The following is a 27,933-nucleotide window of genomic DNA, read 5'->3' as shown; positions in this document are numbered from 1 at the left end:
CGAGGGATTCTCCCCCAGACCTCTTCATCGTCCAGTATGTGTGTAACTACTGTTCTGTCCTCTGCCTTTGCACCGACATACAGGGCGGCACGCCTCCTGCACGTGACACGGAGCTGGCCCGTGCGTTCTGCCACGGGGCGTGTCCCGCTGTTTGTGTTTTCCTCGGCTCACACGCGCGACGCGGCCCCGGAGCGCACGGCGGGGTGACGTCACGCGGAAGGTGCCTGCGATGCTGCTGAAGGCGAGTGCGGGCACCGCCGGCGATGATGGCCGATGCACGGAGAGCCCACTCGGCCGGCAGCGCTCCGAAGAGGGCTGCGGACAGCTGGAAGCGTCACATCGCCCGGCAGCTCAAGCAGCGGGACCTGGCCCAGAAGATCATGTTCCAGGATGTCATCCGATCGTGTACGCCGCCCGCTTCATAACTATCGTTGTCTAACTTCTTCACATCCTCTTCGTTTAGTGCGAGGATGTTAAAATGCATCTGGTGTAAAACTACTCCATGCGTTCCTACGTTGATCCTCTGGGTTTTTTTTTAATTTCGTTTTTCTTGCGCTTCGAAAACTAAGAACAGGCGTGAATCAGTGAAGAAGCAGCGCATTCTCGAATCGTGACACCGCTGGGGATCTGCTTTTTTTTCATATTAAAAGTTCTGCCGGAGTGGTTCAGCAGTTCCGACAGGCGATTATCTTTTGCAGAAGACTGGAATAAAAGGATAAACATCTTTTCTGGGGGGTCGCTTTTTCTTTCCGCCTATCGTGCAGGGCATGTTGTTTTTGTTTAGGTGAAAATAAAATTAATAGTATCCATTCAATTTACTCTTCTGTAACGTAGGTCTGAAAAACTAGGAAGTTATTTTTCCATTTCTCAAGGTGGAGACAGCGGTTTCGCCGCTGGCATTATTGACTTTGTCGAAGACCGAACCTTTCAGCCCTGCAGTACCCAGCGTTGTCGGCGAATTAATTTTTCTGCAACTTATTCTTCTGCTGCTACAGTCGTAGTTGTTCGAGTTGGCCTGCCCGCTTAGGAAAGATAAAAAGTCTGAACAAAACCAAAGAAAAAATAATTACATTTGTTCTTTTTTAGACTTACGATGCACAGTATTCTCTTCACAATTCTTTCCACCTATTTCTGCAGACATGGTGCTGCTGGAGAAATTCAAGCAGAAGGATCAGATCACGCGACGGCTGCTGGGCTCAGCGGAGAGGTATTGATCCAGCTTCGTGTTTAACGTGATGTTTCAAGGCTCTTCAAGTCAACGAGAAGCAGCAATCAGTACCTCTGTAAATACTCTGTTCACTCCACCGCTGCTACTGTACACCCTGAGTACTAAATCATTTCAGAGGAATGTTGATGATCGGGAATGCAGTCTATCTCATCTCCGTAATCAATCTCGCCACATTTCTGCTTCCTCATAAAGTCACGTAATGTACAGTAGTACATGAGCATTAGTAAGCTGGAGCAAACCTTTCATGAGTAATGTTCTATTGAATATAGCAAATTCTCTCATACTTCTTTTCTCAGATAACATCGCAATGATGCAGAACTGTAACAGTTACAGTTAGTATGTAAAAAAGATCCTGCCGAATAAATGCACAATTTCTAACAAGATGTTTAATGTTTATTGAACTACTGTCTATGTGGATAATGTTAGCCTCCCATCCTTGTACAACTCAGACTTGACGTGATGGAATAATAAAGGGGACACTGTCTGATTGGGGCCATGCAGGTGGTTTTAGGATGTTGGAAAGTGTCCTTGTTTAATAAGCTCCTCAGCAGGATAAGTGACTCAAAGTCATTCTGTCTTACAGGTGCTTGCCGGACTCAGTTTCTAAAAACTCATCAGAAATGGCTGTTGTCCAGCACGAGGATCAAGTGACATATCTCCAGAAGATTGGCAGAGAGGTACAGGGGACAATGCTTTTGAGCTCTTGAGCCCAACAGACAGCAGTTTGTTTTAGTTAGGTTGCATGAGACTCATGTTTACAGTTTAGCCATGGTTGTAGTAATGGGACAGCATAACAAGAAAGCCAGTAGCAGCTTCAATCAGGAGCGTGCAAATCTATGTACTCTCTATTGCAGTAGATTTGAACAGGTGATTTTGAGTGGCATTAGAGTAACCCTTTCTGTCTGTGATCAGTGAGGTTCAAATGAAACATGTGCCTGGCACCGTTTGAATGAGCTTTCTGCATACCTGTATATCCCGGATTTTGTTTGAATAAAGTAAGTCTAAAACTGGGAGTTAATTAGATGAGATTCACTTCCGGGAATATGAATGACACTGTATTTTACACATAATGTGAATATTGTTTTTCAACTCAACGTGAAACCTGTGTCTAGTAATGGATTGCCATCAAAACTGAAAATCGGATCATTGTGTCATAAGATCGTTGGTCACTTCCTCTGGGAGGGAGTGGCACACTGTGGCAAGCCGATGTGCTGGCCTAGCAGGATTCACCACTGCCCAGTGGTTCGAGTGTTAAAGGGACAGTTACCCGATTGACACTGCCCTTAAAGATACATCGGCCATGTGACTCAGATGAAGTCTAAACCGTGCCTCTGGTTGTAGAAAGCAGGTTGCTGATTAATGCAAATACATGAATGAAGCTGCTGTAGGGAAAGTTGGCCAAATATTTGCCACGACTAACAAATGGGATTGGAAGCAAAGCAGGACGCTCAGATAGCTACTGATAGTCACACGCCCCTTTTGTCAGTACCGCCTGGCAAGATACACAGTGAGTGAGTGAACAAGCTCAAAATCTTTCAGTGTTTTGAAAACAAAGGAGATGTTTTGGTTTGTTTCCAGCTGGCCTATGAGGTTGTGGATCTCCAGAAGAGTGTAAGAATAAAAGACTCGTCCCTGGTGGGCCAGCGAGGCAGGTGAGGCCCCTTGTAGGACAGAGCTCTTGCTTCCTGGAGAGTTTGTGACGCCCTCACTGTGTGGTGTGTGGTCCGATTGTTTTGTAGCGCAAAATGCTGCTTCAGAAGGTGATGGGGCAACTCTGTTTATTTAGGATTACATTTGCATGGTAAAGGCAGGTGCACTTCAATGTGTCAGTTGTCCATGAAATGCAGAAAAGGAATAATATACACTCATATATAGATTTGCTTCATTTTGTTTAGTTTGTTTTTTTATAAATGATTATCTGCACGTTGCTATTAATCAGCACGTAAAGCCGACAGTTAATCAGTGTGATTTGGTGAGTGTTACTTGCTGGTGTCGGATATTAATGGATACTAATAAAGATGTAAGAAACGTTACAAGTGACAGGAGGCCATTAGGCCCATCTACCTCATGAGGTAGTTAGAATCGCAGGATTTCATCCAGCCTTTTCTCGAAAGAAACCAGAGGAATGCGTTTGTAAGATATTTATAATATTATGTGCAGTCTGTGTAGCGGAGCTAGTTCGGGCACGGTGACGTCATCGCCCTCCCTGGGCGTAACGGGGACCTCAGCCGCCTGCGCTGGGGGGGGTCTCCTTTAGCTCATGCGGCTGGTTCTCTGTTGCGTTACGCCGGAGACCCGGGTTCGTGCCCCAGGTGTTGCGGGACGAAACGGGCGGGGGAGGGCACGAGCCCGCGCGGAACCGCGACAGTCACATTTGCGATTAGGATCCAGAGCCTAACAGAGAGTGCCGGTTCACCCTCCCCCCGGGCCCAGGATGTCGGAGCTGAAGCGACGTCTGGGAGCTGTGGAGTCGGAGTGCAGGAGCCTGAGGGCGCGAGTCGCCGAGGTGCAGGAGGGAAACCGCGCCTTGAAAAGGGAGTACGATTCCCTGCTGGAGCAGCACCGCAGGATGGACGAGACGTACCGCCGGGAGGAGGTGCGGGGCTCCGAGCTTCTGGAAGACCTCATCAAGGGCAAGGAGCTGGCCGCTGAGAGCATGAACAGCAAGAACGAGAGGAGAGTGCAGTGAGTGTCTTTGGGAGGGTCCCAGCAGGCAGGGCGCCCCGCACTGGGGGCGAGAGTCTGCTTCTGCAGCTTGTGATGGACGGCACTTCGGCTGAATTCTGGTGGGATGTGCCTCTGTGGTTGAGGCCTGTGAAGTCATGGTAGCAATGTGTGGTAGAACACGTTGCTACCGTGATCAGATTGCCAGCTGAGACGTGCTCACAAACTATAGAAACAGGTGTAGCACTAAAATGAGCACCTGATTTTTACCTTATGAACCCGCATGGTTTTAATCGGAGATAGATCTTCATCAAACCTGCCTCTTCCCCTCATAGCTTAGTAGTACTTACAGAAGCTCTTTTCAATCAGGGAGTCTGTTTATTTGTCCTAAAGAATTGTGTATTTTATAGAGAGACAAACAAAGGGTACTATTGAGTGACAAGTAAGCACTAAAATTAGTGAAGCCTAACTGCTGCATATTCCTCCCCCTAGACCTTCATTTGAAATACGTGTATTTTCATTTTATACATTGTTTTTCTTCGAGTGGCCCATGTATCATTGACATGACAGGGTGCTTGCTGAAAAGACTTTAGAGTACAGTGCATCTTGGTGGTCTTTCTCCGTTGCTCAGTCGCAGTATAGTAGGGATAGCATTTTCCAGTATGTGCTGGGTTTTTCACTGGGGCAGTAATGTTTAATGTGACGATTAATGTGGCCTTCTTTCCTAACAACGCAGAGCGAGAGCTGCCACTTTGAAAAAGGAGCTCGAGACAGCAGTAAAGAAGAAAGTCAACATTGACATGTAAGTGCAGTGAAGCAGTCAGTGTAATGGTGTGTTGTATGGTAATGGTGTTTAGGATGTTTCACACCTCTCGTCCATGAAATTATCCATAAAACTGGTGTGGAAAGTCGAAAACTATTCAGTCACTGCAATCCTAGTAAATGATAATGTGAAATTTCTCAGGCATCAGTAGTTATACAGTGAATGGATAATAATTGTACACTGTCTTAAATTATAAAACAGTTGTAAGGAACATTAAACCAATATTGGTTAATTATTTGATGTTGTAATAAGTGTGAAACATACTATTTATATGCTTTACATGCAGGCACATGCTGTGGTTGGGTGGCTCTAAGTGAAATACATTTAACTCAGGCAGGCTTTTAAAAGTTTGTTTTATTATATCTTGTTTTCTAGTAACCTAACAGTCTAAATCTCTTATATCCTGAGAGGCATTAAAACTATTAGCAATACTATTGTTTCCAATAGTCTTTTGTTAAGTTTTATTGCCTTTAAGTCTTGAATATTTTTTAGCCCGTGATAGTTTTATTGTGAGGTATCTCACACAAAATTATCTGGGACATTTTCCTCTATCCTTGAATAAAAGCTCTCCAGTACCACTTAAAACCCTTCACATTTGCTGCCACTTGATATCTCTAGTCCTACTTTTTGGAAAGATAACTGTTTTAGAGTAAATGTATGTGAATAGAGGTTAAGAGAAGATTCCAGAAAATGAACTGTTGACAGTTTATCCTGGATATGTTTTAGTTGTGCTTATAGACCAGCACAATAACACGATAGACTGTTCAAGGTTTGCTTGAAGTATCTACACCCCCACATTGAAAGCCTAAAGGCTGCTTCCACAATCTGAAGAATGTCTGGTTATTTACAGGAATCTAAAAAAAACGCTAAAAAATGCAGTTGGGTGACAAGTGGGAGAGCAGGCAGGGAATTGTGCATTAATGCACCACGCGAAAGAGGAATTGGTAGGTTTGTGAAAGCCTTTGGGAAGTCTTATTGAAACAGACCAAGCATAAGAGTGAATTGTAATTGGCCTCCTGTGAGGAATTAACCTGTTAAGCAGCACAAAGCAGTGCCTGCCTGGAGTAATTATGTGGTATAAACCCAGAAGATCTGAGTCTGCAGAGGTGACAGGCTCTAGGTGTTCACTTGAAGCTTGTCTGTAAGCCGGCACTAATTGGAAAGCGATCAATCCTCTTCTGGTAATTGTAATAGATTTCATGGGTCCAATTTATAAATCACCAACAAGCTCAGCCAGCAAAAAAGCCGTAGGGTTTTGATGCGGACACCTTTGAGATCTCGCCCCAACATTTGGAAATAATTAAATAAATTGATGTGAAACAGAACTCCGTCAAGCAGCTAGCACATATAGTGTGTTGTGGTGCTCCTATCATCTGACGTGAAAACTATATGTGGGGGATATGCAACATGATTTCAGCATTACTTGATGTAAAACATTTAAACAGTAGTTTTGAATCAGTAATACTGTAAATGCCATCCCTCCACTTGGTTTAATTTAATGCAGATAATTTAGATCTAATCATCTAATCTGAGGTGTGAAAGTTTATCGTTGTTGTTTTTCAGTGCAGTAGCTCAGCGGTAATCGTTCAGAGTTCAAGGTTTCCTGTCACTCGTGTTATTATCTTAAAAATCGGAATTGGAAATGGGACTCCCGAGGGGTCAAGCTGTTGGAGGCGTTCACATGGGGGTTTCAGCCTGGGTCATGTCCGCCGCTGGCCACGAGCAGGGTTCGCGGAGCGGTAGCACACGATCGGCTGGGGTCAAGGCTAGAGTTGGTCAGCGAGGGATGTTTTAGCTTATGCTCATACAGTGACCCCTTCGGTCTCCCGGGCAGCTGCAGTGCTGAGGGTGACGGAGGTGCTTCTCCCTCAGTTGATTTTGGCCAGATGGCCTGAGGGCGGCAGGACCCGAGTCCTCCTACACCTCCTCACTCTCCCCTCGTGTGATCAGTGGGGTTAGTAGCTGTAAACCGGGGTGTTAAAGCAGAAATTGGCCATTTTGCCATTGGATGGTTATATAGCAAATAGAATTGGGTGGGGAGTGGGATGTAACGCTGAGTGTTAAATGCCCTTTGTTTCTCTTTTTTTTTTTTGCTGTTCCGCGTCTTTTATTTTAAAGTGGTTCTGGAAATACGCAGCCTACGAAAAGAGGAGCTCTAAAGGAGGAAGTGGAAGAAAAAGCGGAGAAGCGACCGACCAGATCCTTTCGGTAAGAAGGAATGGCAGTGCTCTTCCATGCGGGCTGTGAGAAAGCAACAATTCAGACAGGCATGTTGCATTTTCACTTCAGCACGAAACGGGATCAGGACAGACAGGTTGACCAGCAGGAATGTGCGGGGGCAGTGGATGAATGTTGTCATGCTTCACCCATTTTGTTTTATCAGCTTCATCTGATCTCATTTCAGATCTGCCTCTGCCACCTCACCCAGGATCTTAGAGTCCATTAAGGAGCTCTTTGAGTAAGCCATTTTATTTCGTCTTGGAGTCTTTCTCAAAGCTCCCATATCTAATTCAAGAAAGTATATGTGATATGTGATAACTGTTGAGAAATTCTTTTTTAGATTGTCATAGTTTACGGAGTTTCTTGCTTATCTTATGATTCATCTCTCACTCATTCATGCCAGCCGTTAATGTCATTCAGATCCACATATGTGTGTCGCTTGCAGCCAATTACATGCAGCATTTTGGCCAGATCCCTGCTCTGTGCAAGCACAGACTGTTTTGTTGACTGCAGTATATTATTAACTGGCTTATTGCACATCCCATTTCAGAATGAGAAAGCGAGGCAGTTCCGTCAGCAGTCTGGAAGAGGATCTCTGTGTTCCTGTTGGAGTTTGCGTGGTAGCCAGGGTACCTGCTAAAGCACTACATGTCTTGGTAAGAATGATGGCTCTTCAGGACACAGGATGTAGTGGAGTCTCAGGAAATCCTCTGCCCACTGCCTGTACTAGAGCTGGTGGTTCTCCGCTAGTCTCTGCCCTTTCTCACCTCAGTGTAATACCGAAGAAGGCAAAGTCAAGACTTTCATGAGTAAATCGATTATTTTGATTTTCCACCTGTCGGGTGATTAATAACGTTTCCAGATCTGTGTGAACGGAAATATTCACTTGGCTGGAATGGCCTTTTCTGGATTGAATGGAAACGTTGTTCAGGATGACGATGCATGGATGAATGACGTTGCTCCTTTTTTTTTTGCTTCTTGCCCTCATAGCCTGAATGTTTTGATGGAACAAACTACACATACATACAGAAATACACATACAGAAAATGTTAGGACTCATAAAGGATTCGGATAAGGGGCCAAATTAGGATCCTGCAGTTTTGGAAGTATAGCTTAAAATCAAGGTGGGATTTTGCCTGTGGCCTTGGAGATGAAGAAGGAAGAGTGGCTTCCTCTTCGCTAAGTTGTGCGACAGGGCAGATGACTTTCACTGCTTTACCTGTTCCTTTGCACCTACACATACCGCTGCAGCTCCCTACTTGAGCTTTGTCACAATATAGCTGTCACTCTTTATCTGTTTTCCAGATGCCTTAAGATTCTGTAATACTTGTGCTGTCGTCCTGGGTTTTTGTGCACAAAATATTTAAATCACCATTTGAAAAGAAAAAAGAGAGTATTGGAGGATTGCCTTATGTTGTGTTCCTTACTGACAGCAGCATTTGCTCTTCAGCAGAACAGCTACAGTATGTTAAAAATGTCCTTAGGCTGCAGTAAACGATTTACACACATGACAAACTGATAAAAGCAAGATGATTACACGACTAATCAAACAGGCTTCAAACTTTTCCTACATTGTGTCTTTTCAAAATGTAATTTGCTACGATACATGTCAGGATTCATTAAGCTTGTAAATGTATGAAATTAGAAATACTGAATGGTAAACTGGCTCAGATTTGGGAGTTAATTCCATTCTGGCGCTCCTGCTGTCAGTGAGACAAAACACGCTCTGTGATTCTGTGACAACGCAGCTTTGTCTTGATGTTCTGTTCTGACACAGAAAGGCACAGCACACACTTGAGTCTTGAAGACAGTTCACACAGCGCATGGTGAACCAGAACTATTTCAGTTCACCATTTCCTGTTTTTCCTTTTACTTATGAAACTTTCTAGCATTTCACATATATATATTAAATATATTTATAATTTCTATAGGTTCACAAAACAAAATGTTCGTTCAATCATGCAGAGAGAGAGTGAGTAATTAAATTGAGATTAATTTCTCTCTGAAAGTAAAAAGCAAAGAAACTTTCAGCTGTGGATCCTTCAGGTGTGTGAACAGTGAGATGTGTGTAGAGGAAGAGGAACATTCCCCTTGTGATGAAGTATGACGTTGTTCCTCTGTAGTGCAGTATTTTGCACATAGTAATTTGTGAAATGTATTAATCTGTGTAGAGAAATATGATGCACTGCAGTTCTTCTGAATGCTTCTCTGGTACTGTACTGCTTTTTTAAGCTCTCACATTCTGATTGGTGTTGGAGCTTGACTCTATTATACTTTGTTATTTTTCAGTAAAGAATTAAATCTTATTCAAAGTAGTACTTCTCACTATACTTTTTTAACACTAAGAATTTAAAGATGTCATGCATCCTGTTTATACTTAATGCTATATGGAATAAAATATTCAATTTACATTAAGCCAGAATTGAATTAAGTTCACTTATGTTCAAAGAGGTGTTGACAAAGGTAAACCAGTTACATGCAAAGTGTTATGCAAAGTTCTTCAAATTACTTTTTACCAACATTTTAAAGTTTGTTGAACTTCCCTTGTGGCTGCTGGGTTTTCAGACTTCTAAGACTTAGTGGATGTGGTGAGGTGGTTCCATTGTATTATTTGTCATTGTATTAAGTGTGTTGTGTTACAGTATACTGTATGGTTTCTATTAAGTGCAGCAGTTATTCAGTCTGTTGCACCTCTCTTTAGTGAAAGTACACCCCTGTAGGGATCTCAGTCGTGACCTTTTCTTAAAGATTATGTATTTTCTGAAACATTTTTTGGTCCCTTTTCCAAGGGAACATTCAACACAAAATGGAAGCAAAATAAGGATTGTTTTGGAAGAAAGCTTCAGATGTTCTCTGGAAGGGTAGTACAGTGTCTCTTCATACCCAATTTTTGTATAACTTGAGTGCATCCTTAAACAGCAAGTTAAGAATGAAAGCAGATATCATTTTTCAAGCGATTCCTTGAAATGCATGTTTAAAATGGAAAAAAGCAACACTGATGCGTGGGTTGACCTCCTTGAGGTAGATTAATGTAGTTAATTTTATTGACATGTTATAAACAACTGTTAAATCTCCTTTCTCCTAGGATGCTCATGAATTAGGAATCAATGCTGTAAAATTCAGCTCCAGTTCCAAGCTGTTGGCTACAGGAGGCACCGACAGAGTCATCAAGGTCTGGGATATAAAAGCAGGTAGATGTTTTGTCATTGGCAATGAAATATGAAGGAAGCCAAAGAGACAAGGGAAGAATAAACTTCCCTGTATGAAGTGTAGGTGGCTTGGTCTCAGCACCACTGTTTAGAAGTGTTCTCTAAAGAGGTTTGTAGACTGAGGTACATGAAATATTAATAAGGATTCGATGTTTAGCTAAATTGAGCTGGCAACGATTTCACCAGTAGATGGCAGCAAATGCTCATTATTGTGTGGACTGCCACTTAAATCTTTTGTTGGGAAAAAAAAATGCACATCTTAACAGTTTGTTTCCTGTTGGACAGATATCACCGAAGATTCTTCTCTGTGTCCGTCTAGGGAATATGTGAAAAAGAATGTGAAAAAGACACAGTAATTATAATTTGTGTAAACTGCAACAGTAGAACTGTGTAATATTGCATTCTTTGAAGACCTTAGGGCATTTCAAACTTAAAATGGTTTCCTCAAAGCATAAATTCTTAGATCCTGTTATAATTTTTTTTTATTTTATTATTTTTTATTCTAAACTGTTCTTCAGCCTTTACAGATGTCTCTTTTTTTCATCATTGTATCGTGTTAAAACTTGCTTTTGTCATAATGTATGTTTGCAATGCAAAGCATCCCCAGTGAGGGCCGAGGTACTTCTCCAGCATTTCTTCACACAAAGCTGAATAATGAAGCAGCTACAGCAAGCATTCCCCCTTGGAATTATTATTTTTTTTCTTATTTCAAAAGCTTTTTAGTATGGAACAGTAAAGTATTATATGTCTGAATAGTGAGTTTGGAGTATTTTAAAATACTGCTTATTTGTAGCCAGCAGCCATATCACTCTGCAACTCACAACAGGCAACCCACTAAAGATAAGCAGGTGTGAGCCTGGTCAGTACCTGGATGGGAGACCTCCTGGGAAAAACTAAGGCTGCTGCTGGAAGAGGTGTTATTGGGGCCAGCAGGGGGCACTCACCCTGCGGTCCATGTGGGTCCTAATGCCCCAGTATAGGCGCCGTCCTTCAGATGAGGCATAAAACTGAGGCCCCGACTCTGAGGTGTAACCTCGGTGTCCTGCCCAGAATTCCCATTGGCCTTTACCAGTCATGGCCTCCTAATAATCCCCATCTATGAATTGGCTTCATTACTCTGCTCTCCTGGTGAGCATTCTGGCGCACTATGGCTGCCGTCGCATCATCCAGGTGGTGGTGGAGGGGAGTTACCTGTAAAGAACTTTGAGTCGAGTGTCCTGGAAAGCACTATATAAGTGTAAGCAATTATAATTATTACTATTATTTGCTTTCATAAACCTTCCATGGTTTATTTTAGGCAGGATGCACAGCAGAGGAACACTAGGGGGCAGCAATGAGGGAATTACAAGTATAGAGTTTGACCCAACAGTAAGTAACTTACTTTTTCTCTTTCCCTTTTCTGTCTGACAGCTGCTTGTTCTTTCGGAGACACGTTTTTTAAAAGTATTGTGCGACTAGCTCTGTTGTCATGTTGCCTGATAAAAGCATGGGTACCAGGGAAGCATGAGGACCTGAAACATGACAATTAGTTTCAAGGAAAGTGAAAAATACAGTTATTTTCTGTTTAGCTTTTAAAGTTTACATACACTTTCTCACACACAGAAAGCAAGGTGTTTCAGTGTGAGCTATGAGGAGAGAGAAGACAGTGGTACTTTATACTGTAAAGTGTAGCATCTTATTGTTAAGCCTGAAAAGAACAGACAAAGAGACAAAAGAAAATACCGCTTACTTAAGAAATTTGTTAAATGTAACTTATGAAATTCTTCTGACCGTAAAAGCTTTACTGTATGGCCTCTAGAAGATATGTATTTGATTATACTGGATTGTGTGTCTTTTGCCATGGTTGTTTTCATTTCAGGTATCATGATGCATTAATAATAAAAGGGTTGCTATCACAAAAGGCAAAACTAGAGTTTCGTATCTGTGGTAACTAGAGGAGTGAAGCTTGTGATATAAGCTTTCAGGGTGTTTAATACATACTGTATCTTCTTTATTTAAGGGGACCAAAATTTTAGCTGCATCATACGACAATTCAGCCCTTTTCTGGAAACTGGATGATTGTGTGCCAAAGGTAATCAAACATGTTACTGATCTCGGACCTTTGATAAACCTGAGCATTGTAATTCAGTGAGCCGCATTTCAAAATCCTCAACACCCATCCATCAAAATACAGAAAACTCCCTGTCTGTGGTATTGAAGCTGTCTGTTTTAATCAGAAAATAAAACATCAGGCCAAGATGCTGAACGTCCTGGAGTCTGACAGAAAATTCAGATACCAGTTCTTGCATGTGCACTCCAAACTCAACAACATGGATTTTCGAATGTTTTAAAAGTTAAGATACCAAGCACAGCTTTTACCGTTTTTTAACTTAATTTTTTGTGACTTTTATTTCATGTTCATCTTTCATTTCACATGCTGTTAAAATCCCTTTGCGTGCCAATAATTGCAGTGCTGTAGGTTGCCGACCATAGGTTGTGCTGGTGAAGAGGTGTAATTATTTATAGTGGAGAAGCAAAGGCAAAGTTCAAGGGCACTGCTTTTTGAAATCAGGATTAAACAAAATCCTGTCTCTTTGTTTGGAGTCCTAACAATACTGCTGACACCATTCTAACTGGAGAACGGTGGTTGTTCACTTGCTGACTCTAAAAACACAGTTAGCAGTAACCCTGTTACAGGAGAAAAAGGAGCTACATCCTTCATAAAGAAACCCCCAACAACCACAGAAAATGGTTGGATTCACCCAGTAAAACTATACTCAGCTTAGCTTAGCTTTCTGGGTGTTGTAGTCTTAGCTAGTGCAGCTGTACACAAAGGACTACAAACAGACCTGACAAGGTGACAAAGAGTGAACATTTCCACACCCTAGTGTCGATGCTGTCCCTCTAATATCCCCATGAACAATTGCATATGTTTGCCTTTCGTGTTCAGTGCGAGAATTTCGTCTTGTTTTTACAGTTGACCTTGACCGGACATTCGCGCAAAGTGACAGCGGCTAAGTTTAAGTGTAGCCTTCGTCAGGTGGTGACGGGAAGTGCTGACAGAACAGTGAAGATCTGGGATCTACATCGACCTGCCTGTGAGCTTGGTTCTCTGTTTCATTCACCAGCACTTGTGGCGTTTGTGGAGAACAAGGCAATATAGAACGTTTTGCAAAGGAAAACTAGCTTGCGGATTTGCTACTTTACTGTGCATTTTCTCCATCATTGTTTGCAACTCAAGATGAAGTGAAGTGATAAATGAAGCTTCTTCTGTTGAAATGTAGCTTTCAGATTGAGTAATGATGGTCAGGAAAGTGTCTGCTTGTCCACAATTGTTGATGGGATCTCTGTCTAACAGGCTCTGAAGTTCTGATTAAAATTGTTCTGTGACTAGAGCATTTCCTTAAAACGACATCCTTAGTTGTGTTACTTTACGACTAAAGGATTTGTTTACTTCTCATCTGGCAGTAAACTAAATATCCAAATGATTAAAGAGGCTGTTCACAGGCAAAATTGTTATTCATTTAAATACCGGTGTAAAGTGAACCTTGTCAAAAGTCTTTTGTCCAGTGAATCAAGATGAAATGCTTGTGAAATTTTGTGTGATGAAACACTGTGATGGAGTGAGTTTCTGCCTGGTGTGAAAATAGTCCACATAGTTTATCTTTGGTCTTTTCCTCCCTGTATCTCTCATCTTCAGGTTTACTTTCTTCTATGATCATACTACACATCTCTCGAAGCTTTCAGGACTGATATTTACTGCCAGTTGACATTTATTATGGAATTCTAATTTACAAGCAATGGATTTATTACACCCTAATTGTTCATGTCACTGGCATTGGCTCTGTAACATTTTATTGGCTTGGAGGAGGCTATCAACCTGACCTCACTTAACTGTTGTCAGCTTTGATGTTGTCAACATGAAGTTATTAGGTCAGCTAAGTCACTTACTGTGCTTGGTATTTCCCCCACAAGGCATCAGGACCATAGATGTTTCCTCCTACTGCAGTGATGTGGTGTGTTCAGAGTACTTCATCGTCAGTGGGCACTATGACAAGAAGATCCGCTTCTGGGATAGCAGGTAGGGGTAAAAAGCACTACCCAGAGGTGCATTTAAAGAGAATGTTTACAAGAAACAGACACAACAAATAAAAGTAATAGTAGGTGAGGGAAGACAGAACTACTGAAACTGGGCAGAGCACCCTTCTTCAAATGATTTATACAAGTTGCTCACGAAACATTTAATGATCTTCACATTTGCCTATGGGTGAACCCTCAACCTTTATAATAATTTAATTCATGAGAGCTGCAGCTGTTGATGCTAAGCTACAGAAACACACTACATCCCATTTTTTTGCATTCGGTCTTATTATTTTAGCATTTACTTCGATTATTTGCCATCAATTAACAGACCAGGTACTTCAAGGGACTACTAATCCATGATGTCAATGCTGATACCCTGGCATCTTTCAAACAATGGCTGGATGAGATCTTTGGATCTAGTAGCAGCCATTCAAACCAAGTGGGCTGGAGAGCTTCCAGTTGTTTGTCACCTTTTTCTGTTCTTACATAATAAAATGAAAAAAAACGCTTTAGACAAACCAGTTCTATCTTAAGCATCACCTGCTATTGTTTGTATTAAAACTTACATTTCTTACTCAACTCTTTTTTTAATCATGTGTCACAATGTTGATTCTGTCAGATACCTATGGTATTGTTACTGCAGCACACACATCCCGCCATCTGACGCCTTGTTCTCGACTCAGAACTGAATGACACTGGGGATAAGAATGGTATACCCACTGTAAAAAGGGAAAATAATGTTTTAACAAAATGCAGAGATGTCAGGATTGATGATCTAGTGTTCTTTGCAAGCTTCAGAGGGATATTTAAAACATGGCTGAAAGAATATTCTTCTGAAGGTATCTGCACTGTCTTTGTTTTGATTCTCCAATGCATTCAAACATACTGATATGTTTTGGATGTCTACCCAGAAACACAGGAAGCTCTTTTGCAGTATGCATTATTTAAAGAGAACTAAAAATGTTTTTTTTTCACAAGCTTTCAAGAAGCTTCTGTGCGCTTTTGGTGATGTGATTCAGTCTCTGGGGTATTTGGTGAAGTGCATATGCGATATCAACAATGCAAACAGCGCCACTTCTCAGAAATCCAACAGGACGTTGCCTACTGCCAAAGGATCATCTCAGCACAAATCCCGTGCTTCCCATTTAGAAAGTACCGTTTGTAGACGTTCGTTTTTTTCATGTCTTTTTCATAGCAGAAATGAAATATTTCATTGACGCCACACTCTCGAGTCCTTGACTCCAGATCGCCTTTTCAAACGGATCTTCAATTGCAATCCCAAGCTGCAGCCCTGAAACATCCATGTGTTCTGCTGTTGCCTAGCAACGCTCGGCCTACATAATCATCTCTTCGCTTCTCCCATAATGGGATTTTCTCAGTTTTTATGACAGTCGAAAAATGGTGGTTAAAACCATGTATTAATTATATTTATTTGTCATTTTCTCCATAACAACTCCCCTCTCATTATTCTAAATGTATGATGCTATCAGTGTAATTGTTTACTCCTCATTATTTTCACAATTGTTCATAACAAAGGAAAGCCTTCGACGAAGGGATTGTCATTTAATACTGGCTGCTGACTGTATTAATAATAAATTATAGTAAAATGAAACCCTTGTAAATCTGGTTGGACAGTGCAGTACATTGGGCATACAGTACGTGGGAATATTTATTTACCTTGAGCTCGCAATAAAAATAAAAAAATGAAGGAAGAAGAAACAAATCACTGCATATTAGCATAATCTTGATTCTTCTTTTTCAGGATTTCATAAGTATTAAATCCCTTGTGGACATCATCCTTCAAGTTAGAATTTAATTCTGTAAAGACATGAGAGGACACCTGCAGCTTCATTTAGCATTTTAATTTCCATGACTTCAGCTGGGATTTGGAGGGGGATAAAAACATAATGGAGACTGTCCTCAAGGTGTTGTGGAACACGAGTTGGAAAAACTAGGTGTAGCTCTAGGTTAGTCTACATGGCAGCAGGATTTTCTTTATGATCCATCCGAACGAACTGTTTCTCCTGGTCTTCCCCAGAGCCTCAAGTTGCACGCAGGAGGTCCCCGCCCAAGGGAAGGTGACGTCTCTTGACATCAGCCTGGACCACAGGCAGCTCCTCACCTGCTCTCGAGACGAGAGCCTCCAGGTGATGGACCTGAGGATGAACAACGCCAGGATGTCCTTCAGGTACCACGCCACTCTGATGCTCCCCTGCGTGCCGATTCTGGGCCTGGCAACGGAAAACTAATTGCATCAAAACATTGGCCATTGAAACTCATTTTTTATGGCCCCTCACACTCACAAAACAAGATCTGCAGCTCCCTATTCACTAGTTCAGTGATCTGTACCTCCTCCTAAAGCAGTGCTTCTGTGTTTTAATTTACCGCGTGTAAAATATCTGCCTGTTTAAGCTGCCTGCAGGAGACGGGACTCTGTGCCTCGGTAAGCTCGTGCAAGTTCTGGTACATGTTTTGTACTCTTCACTTTGTCTCTTGTCTTTTAGTTAGCCTTTTCTTTGTTGCTGTTTATTTTTTGGTTGTTGTAAATTGTACTTTGAAGTAAGTGGCTACATGGATTTCTCATTGTTGTTCAATGAGCATAAGCACACAGACTGTGCTGAAAATTTCATTATTTTTAGTCCTTATTCTCGTATCTCTTTTTCAGTTTTGTTGCTGTATGGATTTCCCTTTGCTCTTTTAGCTTGTTGTTGTCTGGGTGGGTTTTGCGCCCAGTGCAAAATAATATCTGTCATTGTGCCTCTTCTCTACAGGGCTGATGGTTTCAAGTGTGGATCAGACAGCACAAAGGCAATATTTAGGTAAGCTAGAAATTGTTTATAATGATTAACATCATTTACATAACAGGTTTCACCCTAAGTATCTCAAAGTAAAAGCAGAATTTATCTGATTCACCAGTGTTAACACCTCTACTCTTATGAACAGTGCCAGGGGATCTTTACTTACCCAGTAATCAGAATCTCGCACTGTGCAGTGTCCCCAGTCATTTAGTGGGGCAATATTTTTAAAGGTCTTACAAGATGGTAGCACTACTGTCAGCTGCCCTGGATAACTGGACATAGAATGATTGTAAGGGATGAAAAGAGTTAGAGAGATTTCCAAGCCCTTTGAACAAAGCAAGTCATTTTTCAGCCCTTTGTGAGACACAGAATTTCATGAATATGTGTTGTAGATAAAAGCAGAGTGTACATCCTTCAATTTGATTTGACATCGAGCAAGTGTGTGGGAAACCGTAAACCCTCAGTTACTAACAATGGGATCAGCAGTGCTCTGATTGCCACATGAAAATGTTTCTTGGCAATCGTTGTCAGGTTGTGTTTCACAAAAGGCAGTTACTTTTGGCAGTGGGAGATCCTAGCATGCATGCTGTGGTTCGGCGTCCTTTTTGTAATTGAAATCTTCCTCCTTGTTGAGTCTGATGGCTCGATTGTTTGGTCACAAGGGCTGCGGCGGTCACGGTGTCAGACTGTTATCATTATCAATAGAAATATTAATAGGTATTACAGCTGTTCTTTTTAAAGGTCAACAGTATATTACAGACTTCAAATGTTTAAGTCAGCCAGCATTAAGGCTAATGTGATTACTCCGTTTTTTTGTTTTTTATTCCTCTCATTCTTGCTGTATTCCTCTTGTCTGTGAACCTGACACTTTCCATGTGAGAATGAAGAGGCTTTCTTTCTGAGCAACATGGATATCTGATGACCCTAGAGAGGCAAATGCTAGACCATTACTATGACAACCAGCATGCTTTGGGGATTTCAGCAGCCCTGCTGAATCAAACAGGGCTGTAACTTGAGTAATGAGAGGGGTAATGGAGGTCTTAACAGCCGCCTCCTTTGACATTTCTTTAGTTTCATTATTATCATAATGTATAATTTAATCTGGCACACATGAAATAGAATTAAACCTGCTTATCTACACATTTTGGTTTATATCGTCTCAAAAATAAGTGTCTTAAGTGCATTGCTAGTTCTACGGGAGAACATTAAAATGTCTGTTTCTGAAAGCTAAGATCAATGCTTCGGTACGTCTTCTGCATTTTTCCACTGAGAGCTGTCAGACCTGTTTCGTTTGGATAGAAGATAATGCGAATCAGATTATAGCTGGCACTCTAGCATGGTTTGTTTCTCAGGTGTCAAACATCTGAGCTGTTTTGTTTTGGACCAGAGTGCTCACCAATTATGCAAACTAGAGTTTAATTGAAATGGTGAACTGCAGAACTCTTAACTGTCAGGGAACTAGTGAAAAAAACTTATTATCTCTTATTATGCTGTATCTTCCAAGCAAATGTTGTTTGAAAATTTCTAGTGTGAAAGTTGAGAAAAAAGCCACAACATTTCAGTCTGCTTTCAAACTAACTCTGTATTGAACCTTCCCAAATGAAATAGATATGAAAGCACTCATAGTTCTAGAGAGGCCTTTGTTCAAAACTGATCAAAAGAAGTCTTTAGTATATAAGTGGAGTTTTGCAGTTGAAGGTTACTTTTTATTTATTTTCAGAGTTGCTGAAATATAACTACAGTGACTGGTTAAATGGAAGCTCAGCCAAACCCTCTCTGTAGTTTGTAGACTTCCCGAAAATGATGTGAAACAGTTTTTTAAGCATAGATCCAGAGTGTATGTAATCGTTGCCATTTTCCACTCTTTTCAGTCCTGACGGAAGCTATGTGACAGCTGGATCTGCTGATGGGGCAGTCTACATCTGGAATGTGAATTCAGGACACCTGGAGACCTGCTTATCTGATATGCATTGGTAAGGTGTTAATTGGCCTGCTAGCACTTAGTTATATTATAGTTATATTTTCTGTCTGTATGACATTACCTGATAGAGATGGACGTGTTTGTTCAGTTATATCGCGCTGTGGAAGTTGCATGAACATCAATTACACATTTTGTCTAATTCAAAAACACAATGAAGAACTTTGCTAATGCTAGTTTACTAATAGCCTGCTTGTAATAATTGTACATAATATGCATTATGTTCTTAGAGAAATTTATACACTTTAAATTCAGCATTTTGAGGGCATCTAGAATGCTATACTCTTAATTTAATTTGTCCAAAGCATGTTGAATGATTAGATGAATATATATATAACTAAATCTAAGTTTAAACTTAAGAATGTTATTTGGTAGTTTGTATAGTTTCAGTACATAATTATTGTGATGGAGAGTATATGTATTTGCGTATTCAGTGTATATTAGATCAGGTTTTAGATTCTTGTCACTGAATCCAAGCTACTTCTGGTGAGGTACGTCAGTCCTTAAAACGTCAGAGAGCTCTGGGTCAGGTCTCCCCTCCTCCACCTCACACTCCCCTATTGCAGTAGGGGAGTGTCTCTTGCAGTAGGCATGTCTCTGGAAGATGGCCAGCTGTGTTTCAATTAAGTTTATTAGAATGCAAAGCAGTCCGTTTGCCTGTGCTGTCAAGACAAGCTGCAGATGTTTGAGTTTATTAACTTATTTATGTTAGAGGAGAATTTATCTGAAGCATTTCGGCAGACCTGTCTTACGACTGAGGTTTTGCTTTAGACAACTTAGAATGCTTTTGCAAGATGTTACAGTAAAAATGAATGCACCATGTAGAGCTTTTGTTATAGGAGCTTCTATGTAGGTGCATATTTCTTGTAATAAACTATAAAGAGTCTTGGAATCCTAGTACCACTGTAGTCTGTGGTAGTCTGAACATCACCGTGTTTGGCCTACATAACTATCCTATTATCCCCCAAGATGCTTGTCAGACTGTAGAAAAAAATGAAACACGATCTAAGGAAAATCAGAGATTTAGAATGTGACAATATAGGATCAAACACATAGCCACACCTTAACAATATACACTGTACACAAAAAACTAACATTGACCAGTGGCATGGCCATATGCACTGTAATAGAAAGGACAACTGTCCAGGTTAGATTAAGAATTAAGAGCAGCGGTTACTTGTGGATATGAGTATTAATCAGGCGTGTTTCTTTTAATATTTATGATGATGTCACTGGTGAGTGAGCTGCGTCAAGCTGATGTGCCTTCATAAGGGCTAAAACAGCTGTGTGTAGCTGTTAACCTCGACTTCATTTGCTCAAAAAGGAATAAGAAGTTGTAAGACCGTTCCCCGTCCAGCTGCGTGCATTGTGGTGGAACAGAAAGCTAATTAGCCTGGCTTTTCCCATCTGTGAGAGACTAGTGCGCCAAGTAGACTCTCTGTACTATAAAGCTGATAAAAAAGACGCTCTCATCATCTGCAGTGGCTGACCTGTGTTGTATTCATGTGGCTTGTAATTTTGATCACTGAAATGAATCCATCTGCGTGTTTCTGCCCATTTTGCAGCTCCTCGATCAACGCTGTGTCCTGGTCTCTGTCAGGGGAGTTTGTTGTGAGTGTGGACAAGAGCAGGCGCGCGGTCCTCTGGAGTGACATATGACCAGCCGGGCTCCTGTCCCGGGCGGCGGGACTCGGGGTTTGAGAGGGAGAGCGCAGAGCACAAAAGCCCATGGAGAAGCTGGGGGCCTCGTTGTCATGGTAACGCAAATACCACCAGATCAGGCCACGGCGTTTACAAACACCAGGGAAAAAGCTGCTCCACCGCAAACTGGCAGAAACTGTGGAGTCTGACCTTCGTCTCCGGCTCAGTGTGGAGTGTTTGTTTCTGTTAAATGCCTGGTGTTTTTGGACATGGTGCTTTCCATTTCTGTGCCAGTTATTTCCTGTTTTCTATGATCAGTAAGATAAGATCACTTTATTGGCCATATTCAATTTCTTGCATTACGATTTTTTTTTAACCACATACCCCAACTTGCTCTCCATGAGACACACAGACAAGGAGACAGGCAGAGAAGGTTGGGGTCAGAGCACAGGGTCAGCCATTGTACAGCACCCCTGGAGCAGCTGGGGTTAAGGGCCTTGCTCGGGGGCCAAACGGAGTAGGATTCCTCTGCCGGCCGTGGGATTCGAACCAGCAACCTTCCAGCCACAGGTGCAGATCCTGAGCCACAGAGCCACCGCTCCGCTGGCACAGCCTGATGACTGTCTAAGGTCTTATGTTTGAAAGCACTGGAAATTGAAAGAAGTGCTTATATTAAGGCTGAGTAAAACATTAATGAGAATCGGCAATGCGTGTGACACACCACTAGGTGTGTGGTTTGCAGGACAGAGCTGCCCTCCCATATAAACAACATGCTGCAGAAGGCATAAATGGTCATTTCTGAGCTGGTGTGCTGTTACACATCTTGGATGCCGTGGATGATTAGCAAGAAACTCAGACTGATGTTTTTTCATTTACAATTATTAGTCATTTGCTTATCCCTTCCCAGAAATATTCTGTGAAATGTTTTGTTATTTAAGATTCAATATCCCATTTTGTTCTACAAAGGCTTACGGTGTATAATACATACAGGGTAAAAAACCCTCATGCTTAGTGTTTTGAAGGCTGTGAAGAGAAGGAGAGAAGGATGTCTGTGATTATCTTCAAAGCCTCCAGCTGTAAAGGAACATTATCCCTCTTATCTATAGAGTTAGTTCTTTGGAGTTGTCCTGACTCAGACCTGCATTAATCCAAAATGTTTGCAAAAGCTTTCAAACCATTGCTTCTTGTCATTAGTTTTTTCTCATGGGATTTTTGGACTGATAATTGTTTTGTTTTTATGAAATGCCTGGGAATTACACTAATACAGTGTAAGCAGTAATGCAAAATAACCCCAAAGCAATTAAGGATTTACAAGAATAGCTGTGTCTAACAGGAAGACAATAATGGTGTAATTAGTTGTCTACCTTTCACACACCATGTGACAGTGTAATTGGTGAAAGCCTTGCTGTCAGAATGGCCTTGTTCTTTGTAAACGCGGCTATCATAGTCTCACCCCACTGACGCAATGTGTCACATAATGCAAAGGAAGAGTGTTAAAGAAACATCATTCACCAGGTGTCCCAGTGATGGAGAAGAACTGGCTTGGGCCCTTTTTCTGGGTGCTGTGGATCCACCACGTGGAGGGATGGTACAGTAGTTCATATCCAGGGTCACATGCGACACTAGTTTTTGAGAGCTCCTCTGCTGTCCCAGAACTCTCTGCATTCAGCATTATCTGCAGGCTGCACTGTGCTGAACGCATTTTGTTTGCAACCTTTCCAATTTGTTCCAATGCAGTACAGTGGTACAACTAATGCATTGAAGTAGTTCAGGTGGGAAGCTTTATCAGCATGCGTAGGCTGCAAAGAAAAACACAACATTTTGGCCATGGAGCCTTCTTCAGGTGTGAGCAACTGAAGAAGGGTCCACGGCTGAAACTGTGTTTTCTTTCTTCTCATTTCAGCATGGAATAAACCTATTACTTGTTCATTTGCAACTAATACAGTTCTGCATTTCTTTTATTCATCATGGTTATCATCAAATAAATAAGGAGCTGGTTGTTACAAACATGCACTTAATTTCCAGCTTTGTTAGAAGGGCATTTCCAGTCACCTCCATGTCTTATGTACATATTTTGTATTAAAAGGAAATAAGCTGGAAGGATACCGAGTTAAATAATTTATGAGATAAAACTTCATTTCCAATTCATGTGTTAACTGCACATAACGCGATCACTATGAATTCATTTGCATTCATAGCTCTCTGATGTGAAGTCAGTCTTGATAACATTTGCACATCAAAAGGGCCTGTTTGCAGAATAACTTAAAGAAAGTCTTTCTCTCCCTTAAGATCTGAAGGAAAATATCACATAGCCACTTTAGATGAAAACAGACGCATACAGTATGTAGCAGTGATATTTCCATGTAGTTGACTTTTAAGTATGCCACTGTTTTGATTTTCATGGTATTCTAAAAAAAGCTGTTTGGGCCTTTAGATTGTGGCAAACTGGTCTTTGTGGTGTGTCAGAGTCTAATTAATCAATGCTATTCAGCATTTCAATCACAAGACATACATTTAATACTTTCATTACTAATACTTCCAAAAACCTAATCTTTTGTTCCTTGATCCTGTGTACGCCAATTGCAGTAACAATAACAGGGAGACCCTTCAGGGGGAAATGTTTTTTCAAGGCACTTACTGTGCTAAAGAAAGGGAAAAGTGTCACTTTGACCACTTCAGGTGTTGCACACAGGGATACTGGTACCAAACAAGCAAACTTAAGTTAAAGCAGAATAGAACTCAAGGCCCTCTTGTCTATATTGTCCCTCTCTTTGCCCATACAGATTTCTAATCTGTTTATTCTGTCAGAGCAAGTGCAGGAAACAGGCAGTGCCTTTGCAGACAGATACTCACCTGTGGGGATGTATTGTATTGTTAAAAAAATACTTTGGCCTTCTCATGTGTCTGTTACCCTATTGAGGTTTGAATGTGAAACCATTGACCAGGTTGAATATTTTCGCCTCATGTAGCTTAAGACTGCTTTCAGATCTTTCTGCAACTCTTCTTCCAGCAACTGAGGATCATGACTTAATACCAGTGCTGTTTCATTTGTGCTCATCTGTAGTCTCCACATTGTAGCAGTTTCACTGCAGGACAGTATCTGCTAGCTCTGCTGTGCTTTAGTCTGTAGCTGTTTAAAGTTGGCCCTGTAGACTCCTACCAATTGTTTTCTCACTTGTTTTAAGATAGATGGATAGAAATGGCTTTTGCCTGGACAGGTTAAATGAATGATTGGGTCAGCTGTGTAGCATAGGGCTCAGGTGTTATGAACCTGCACGACCTTGTTGCATTCTTGCACTAGGACTGGATTGTTGTGTTTCAGTGTTGGGGTGCTGCTAATGCCTGCAGAATGCCCCCGCACCAGACAGTCCTGTGGGTTAAAGATGTGGAGGTAAGAAAATGCAGCCGTGCTGAAACCAGTGTTGGAACTGGAACATTAACACGGCGGACCAATATGGTGATCCACAGCTGTTAGCTGCATGAATGTATGCCCCATGCTTCATTCGCAAAACAAAGAACATGCACTGATTATAATGTAGATAGTTGAAGGAAAAGAGAGTTTAGCGAAGTGGACATGCATTGCGGTGCTGTTCTTGTTTTGAAAAGGAGCAGTTGTTTACTTCAAGAAAGCCTTTCTTTCTCAGGACCACAATGGTTATTTCTTCAGTCTACCTCCACTGGGGTGATTGTGGCGTATAAGGGAGCCTCCCTGCTGTTTTCCTTTTGCTTTTGCTGTCTTTTCCTTATTTCAGATTGCGTTTTGTTTGCTTTTTGTTTAAAATGCTGTGTAAGCAGCTGTTAGAAGTTTTAAGAAATGCTCAAAGCAATTAAGCCAGGTTGACTCGATATTCAAGTACTTTCCTCCTGCCTTAATTGCTCTGTCCGTTGGCGCAGGATGCTAGCTTGAGTAACATATCACAAAATCTAGATAATGAAACTGTAAAATGGAAAAGGCATTTAGGCATTCTAAAATCTTGGAACCTATTATAAATGTGTTGTAGATCAAGCTTATCATTAGATCATTCCCTCTGATGCCGTTGCTGGTTTTGAGTGTGACTGACAAATGCATGGCTACATTTGTCACTTGTTTGACGTGATCAGTAATTTTTAATGATCAGCCTAATGGACAATAATCAAGGCATTGTGATTGATCTAGAAGCTCTGCTGTTTAATATTTGATCTGTAATCTTAGCTCTGCAGGGAGCTTCCTAATGGAGTGACAGCTCATCCTGTGCATGCTGTGTACTGTATGTACAGTGTGGAAGTGAGAGATTTTTCTCCACAACCTTGCAGTGTTAACATTATATCTTTTTACATACTCTTGTGAATAATATTGCATGGTTTTAAAATGTTTACTTATTAAGCACCTTGCCTGGAAATTACTACTATAATTTCTGGTATATTTATTTTTCTTGTATTTTAAGGTTTCAATTGTTATGCATGTCCTCTAACAATACGGAAAATGTGTGTTTTTTAATTTAATGAAACTTTTTTCTTGTATTGCATTACTGAAAGTATTTCAGGAAAGACTTGTTGTATTGGCTAGCAAACCTTTGCAGTTCATAACAGAGGGACATTTTGCCGGAATCAGATTGTGGCAAACCGGGTACATTTGCTTCAGATTGTGTAAAACAGTGAGTTTTCCGAACTGGTAAGTGTATTAGAGATTTTTTTAAACAATTTGGATTTGTGCTAGAGTATTAATATTACTTTCAAGGTAAGAATTAGAAAATGTTCTGAATTATCCTTTCACATGTTGACATAACACAACATTTTTTTTTCTAAAGAAAAGAAAGACCCAAAATAAATGAAAATGTATTAAGGGATCAGACATTTACTGAACAACTCTTTTCACTCTTTCTGTGAGTGATAATAAAATCTTTAGGATGACCATGTGGCCCAGAGGATAAATTAACTATTTTTTTTCTATTATTTAAGCCAAATTTATTAAGTTTGTACTTATTATTTTTACTGCTCTTTTGAAAGCTTAGGTTTTCCAACATGTTGGTAAACATTTTTCCTCTGCTTTTGATAGATTTTATTATTAGATGTGTCTTCCATTCAGAAGTGCCATTATTACAGAAATCAACACTATTTGAAATATTTGAGCACTATGAAAAAGATATTGCTCTGCTAAAGTACCACATCGGTTGAATAGACCCACACTTAGACACAGAATGCTTCATTTGACGAGTTCCCTGGGCAGCCATAAACCTCTGGTAATATTGCACATGATTCTGGGCTGTGATCCAGGGCTCTCCACCCATGCTGCCTGGAGAAACGGCAGAGTTTGCCATCTCAGCACATTTTTACCTTTAAGGAAATTTATCAATCCCTGAGAAGAGGTGGGAATAGCGGGAAGATGGAGTGCACTGTAGACTAAAACGGTAAACGCTGATGCAAATGCAGGGAATATTTTCCAAATCTTTCTCCGAAAATAATCACCCAGGTGCAATGTGACACTTGCAGTATTCTGTAGGTGAAGTCAAAGGACTGGATTTCAGTAACTCTCTAGGATTCCATTGCTGTTGTGTATTGTTAATGCATGTGCAATAATATTTGAGAAGGTCATGGCTAAGGAATTATTATAAAGAAATTAAGTGGCCTTAATTAAGAAATCACCTTTGCTAAAAAGTGATTTTCTTTTGGGGGAGGGGTAAAATTGGGGTAGAAAAAGCAGATTGGAAGGGACTAGCGGATGCAGTTAGAATATAGATGTTTGCTTGCTAATACTTCAGTAAAGTTACTGAAAAAAACCTACAGATTTAGGTTTCTTTAATATTATCAATATTTTGTTTTTATATTGTTTTTTTTTCATTTTTTTACTTGGTTCCATTTAAGCCATGGGTATCAAAGATGTATACTTATAAACAAGATATATTACAGCGATTCAAGTAGAGAGCTGCCTCAGCATGTGTAAGCTGCAAAGGAACAAGTAAAGGTTTATTCCATGCTGAAAAGAGAAGAAAAAAAACAATGTTTCGGCTGTGGAGCCTTCTTCAGTGAACTTTTTCCTTTGCATATTACAGTGATTACAATTATATATGATTGTATCTTGAAAACTACCCCTATCAGCCATAATGTGAATATTGTTATGTTTTACATGAATCCATTGATATTTCTGTAAAAACTAAAACTACACAAGAGAGCAAAACTACATTATAGGAATGTTTCTTTGTTTTTGTAGCATAAAGGTTAGATATTAATGTTTCTGATATCTTGAATTTTAATACACTTTGTTAAAAACAAAAACTCTTTTTTAAGAATTGTTGTTCTTGCATCATGGTACCCTAAATGTTAAAAACATATTCAGTTGGGAATATTTATCATTTATTGTAACATCCTTGCAAAACATTGCTGAGCACTACACCAGACAAAGAAGGATTGTTACTTGTAGATTGTATATAATATCATTATCATGCCTGACTGCACTCCAGCATGCTGAATATCTTTAATGGCTCTGAAAAGGGTAATTAACATAACTGAAAAGCTCCAGCACTTTTGTGGTACAGCCCTGTGCCCAACAGGAAAGCCACACATCCATTTAGCGATTTTGTATTTTGTTATTTTGTAGATCTTCAACCTATAAACAAGTTTTCTTTGCTTCTGGATGGGGGCAAGTCGTACCACACAGAGCATTTTTTAAGAATTTGCAATAAAGTGCAAAGACGAAACCACAATCACACTTCAGAGATAGAGGGTGTTTTACAAATCCAGTAAACTGAGGCACATGTAGGACAGGAAATGTTACCTTAATTGTTTTATAAAGAAAATAAACTGAAAACCAGCTTTATACTAAAGGTTTCTGCTGTTCCTGAGAACTCCCAAACGGGTTCTCAGTATCATGATTACTTCTGTGGTTGACGGACTGGGGCCGCGCTGTCTGTCGTTAAAAGAATCCTCTCAAACATGTTGACACACATGAGAGCGATTTTCCTCAACCAGCAGACTGCAAGTAGCCACCAGGATTTGAAGGGAATCTTTCCTGAGCAGATGGGCTGCACTCTGAAATGATACTGAGACGAGCAAATCAGCCCTTAAAAGTAGAGAGGACTCCGAGGAAAGAATGAATAACAGGAACCAAAACTTGTACTACAGCTCTGCCGAAGAACGAACTCAACTGTGAGTGCCAGGGCCTCTCGTGTGCATCGCCACGTCTGTGGTGCTCACTGCACAGTCCCATTAGAGACTGTCACTGTTGACACTCCCGAAACTCAGACCTGCCTTTTGCATATGTTGTGTGCTATTGCACAGAGGTTTCAGTTTGAAGAAAAAGGGTTATAAATAAAATTATATTATCATGAACTGTC

General features: G+C 40.8%; 1 protein-coding gene across 2 annotated transcripts; it reads left to right on the top strand.

The window, feature by feature from the left end:
* Positions 1-27,933, top strand: LOC102691392 (protein Atg16l2). 2 transcript variants are annotated; one of them, XM_069189850.1, is made up of 18 exons: positions 1-405; positions 1,138-1,207; positions 1,812-1,905; positions 2,807-2,880; positions 3,662-3,913; positions 4,629-4,694; positions 6,834-6,923; positions 7,120-7,173; positions 7,486-7,591; positions 10,021-10,126; positions 11,442-11,512; positions 12,144-12,215; positions 13,101-13,221; positions 14,099-14,204; positions 16,245-16,394; positions 16,978-17,025; positions 18,876-18,977; positions 20,548-27,933. In XM_069189850.1, exons 1-18 carry the CDS (start codon positions 264-266, stop codon positions 20,639-20,641), a joined length of 1,818 nt encoding a protein of 605 aa, XP_069045951.1. In that variant the 5' UTR covers positions 1-263; the 3' UTR covers positions 20,642-27,933. The 2 variants fall into 2 exon arrangements, with proteins under 2 accessions (XP_069045951.1, XP_015197133.1); XM_015341647.2 differs by lacking the exon at positions 7,120-7,173.

Source organism: Lepisosteus oculatus, chromosome 5 (genome assembly GCF_040954835.1).
Source record: "Lepisosteus oculatus isolate fLepOcu1 chromosome 5, fLepOcu1.hap2, whole genome shotgun sequence".
NCBI classification, from domain to species: domain Eukaryota; kingdom Metazoa; phylum Chordata; class Actinopteri; order Semionotiformes; family Lepisosteidae; genus Lepisosteus; species Lepisosteus oculatus.
The sequence above is the reverse complement of the archived record's forward strand: the minus strand, read 5'-3'. Positions and strand labels throughout refer to the sequence as shown.

Bases quoted from the DNA above. Each gene is read 5' to 3' on its own strand.
- LOC102691392 (XM_069189850.1), top strand. From the start codon at position 264: ATGATGGCCGATGCACGGAGAGCCCACTCGGCCGGCAGCGCTCCGAAG. The intron at 6,924-7,119 runs GTAAGAAGGAAT...ATCTCATTTCAG, and splicing joins CGACCGACCAGATCCTTTCG to ATCTGCCTCTGCCACCTCAC. The intron at 11,513-12,143 runs GTAAGTAACTTA...TCTTTATTTAAG, and splicing joins GTATAGAGTTTGACCCAACA to GGGACCAAAATTTTAGCTGC.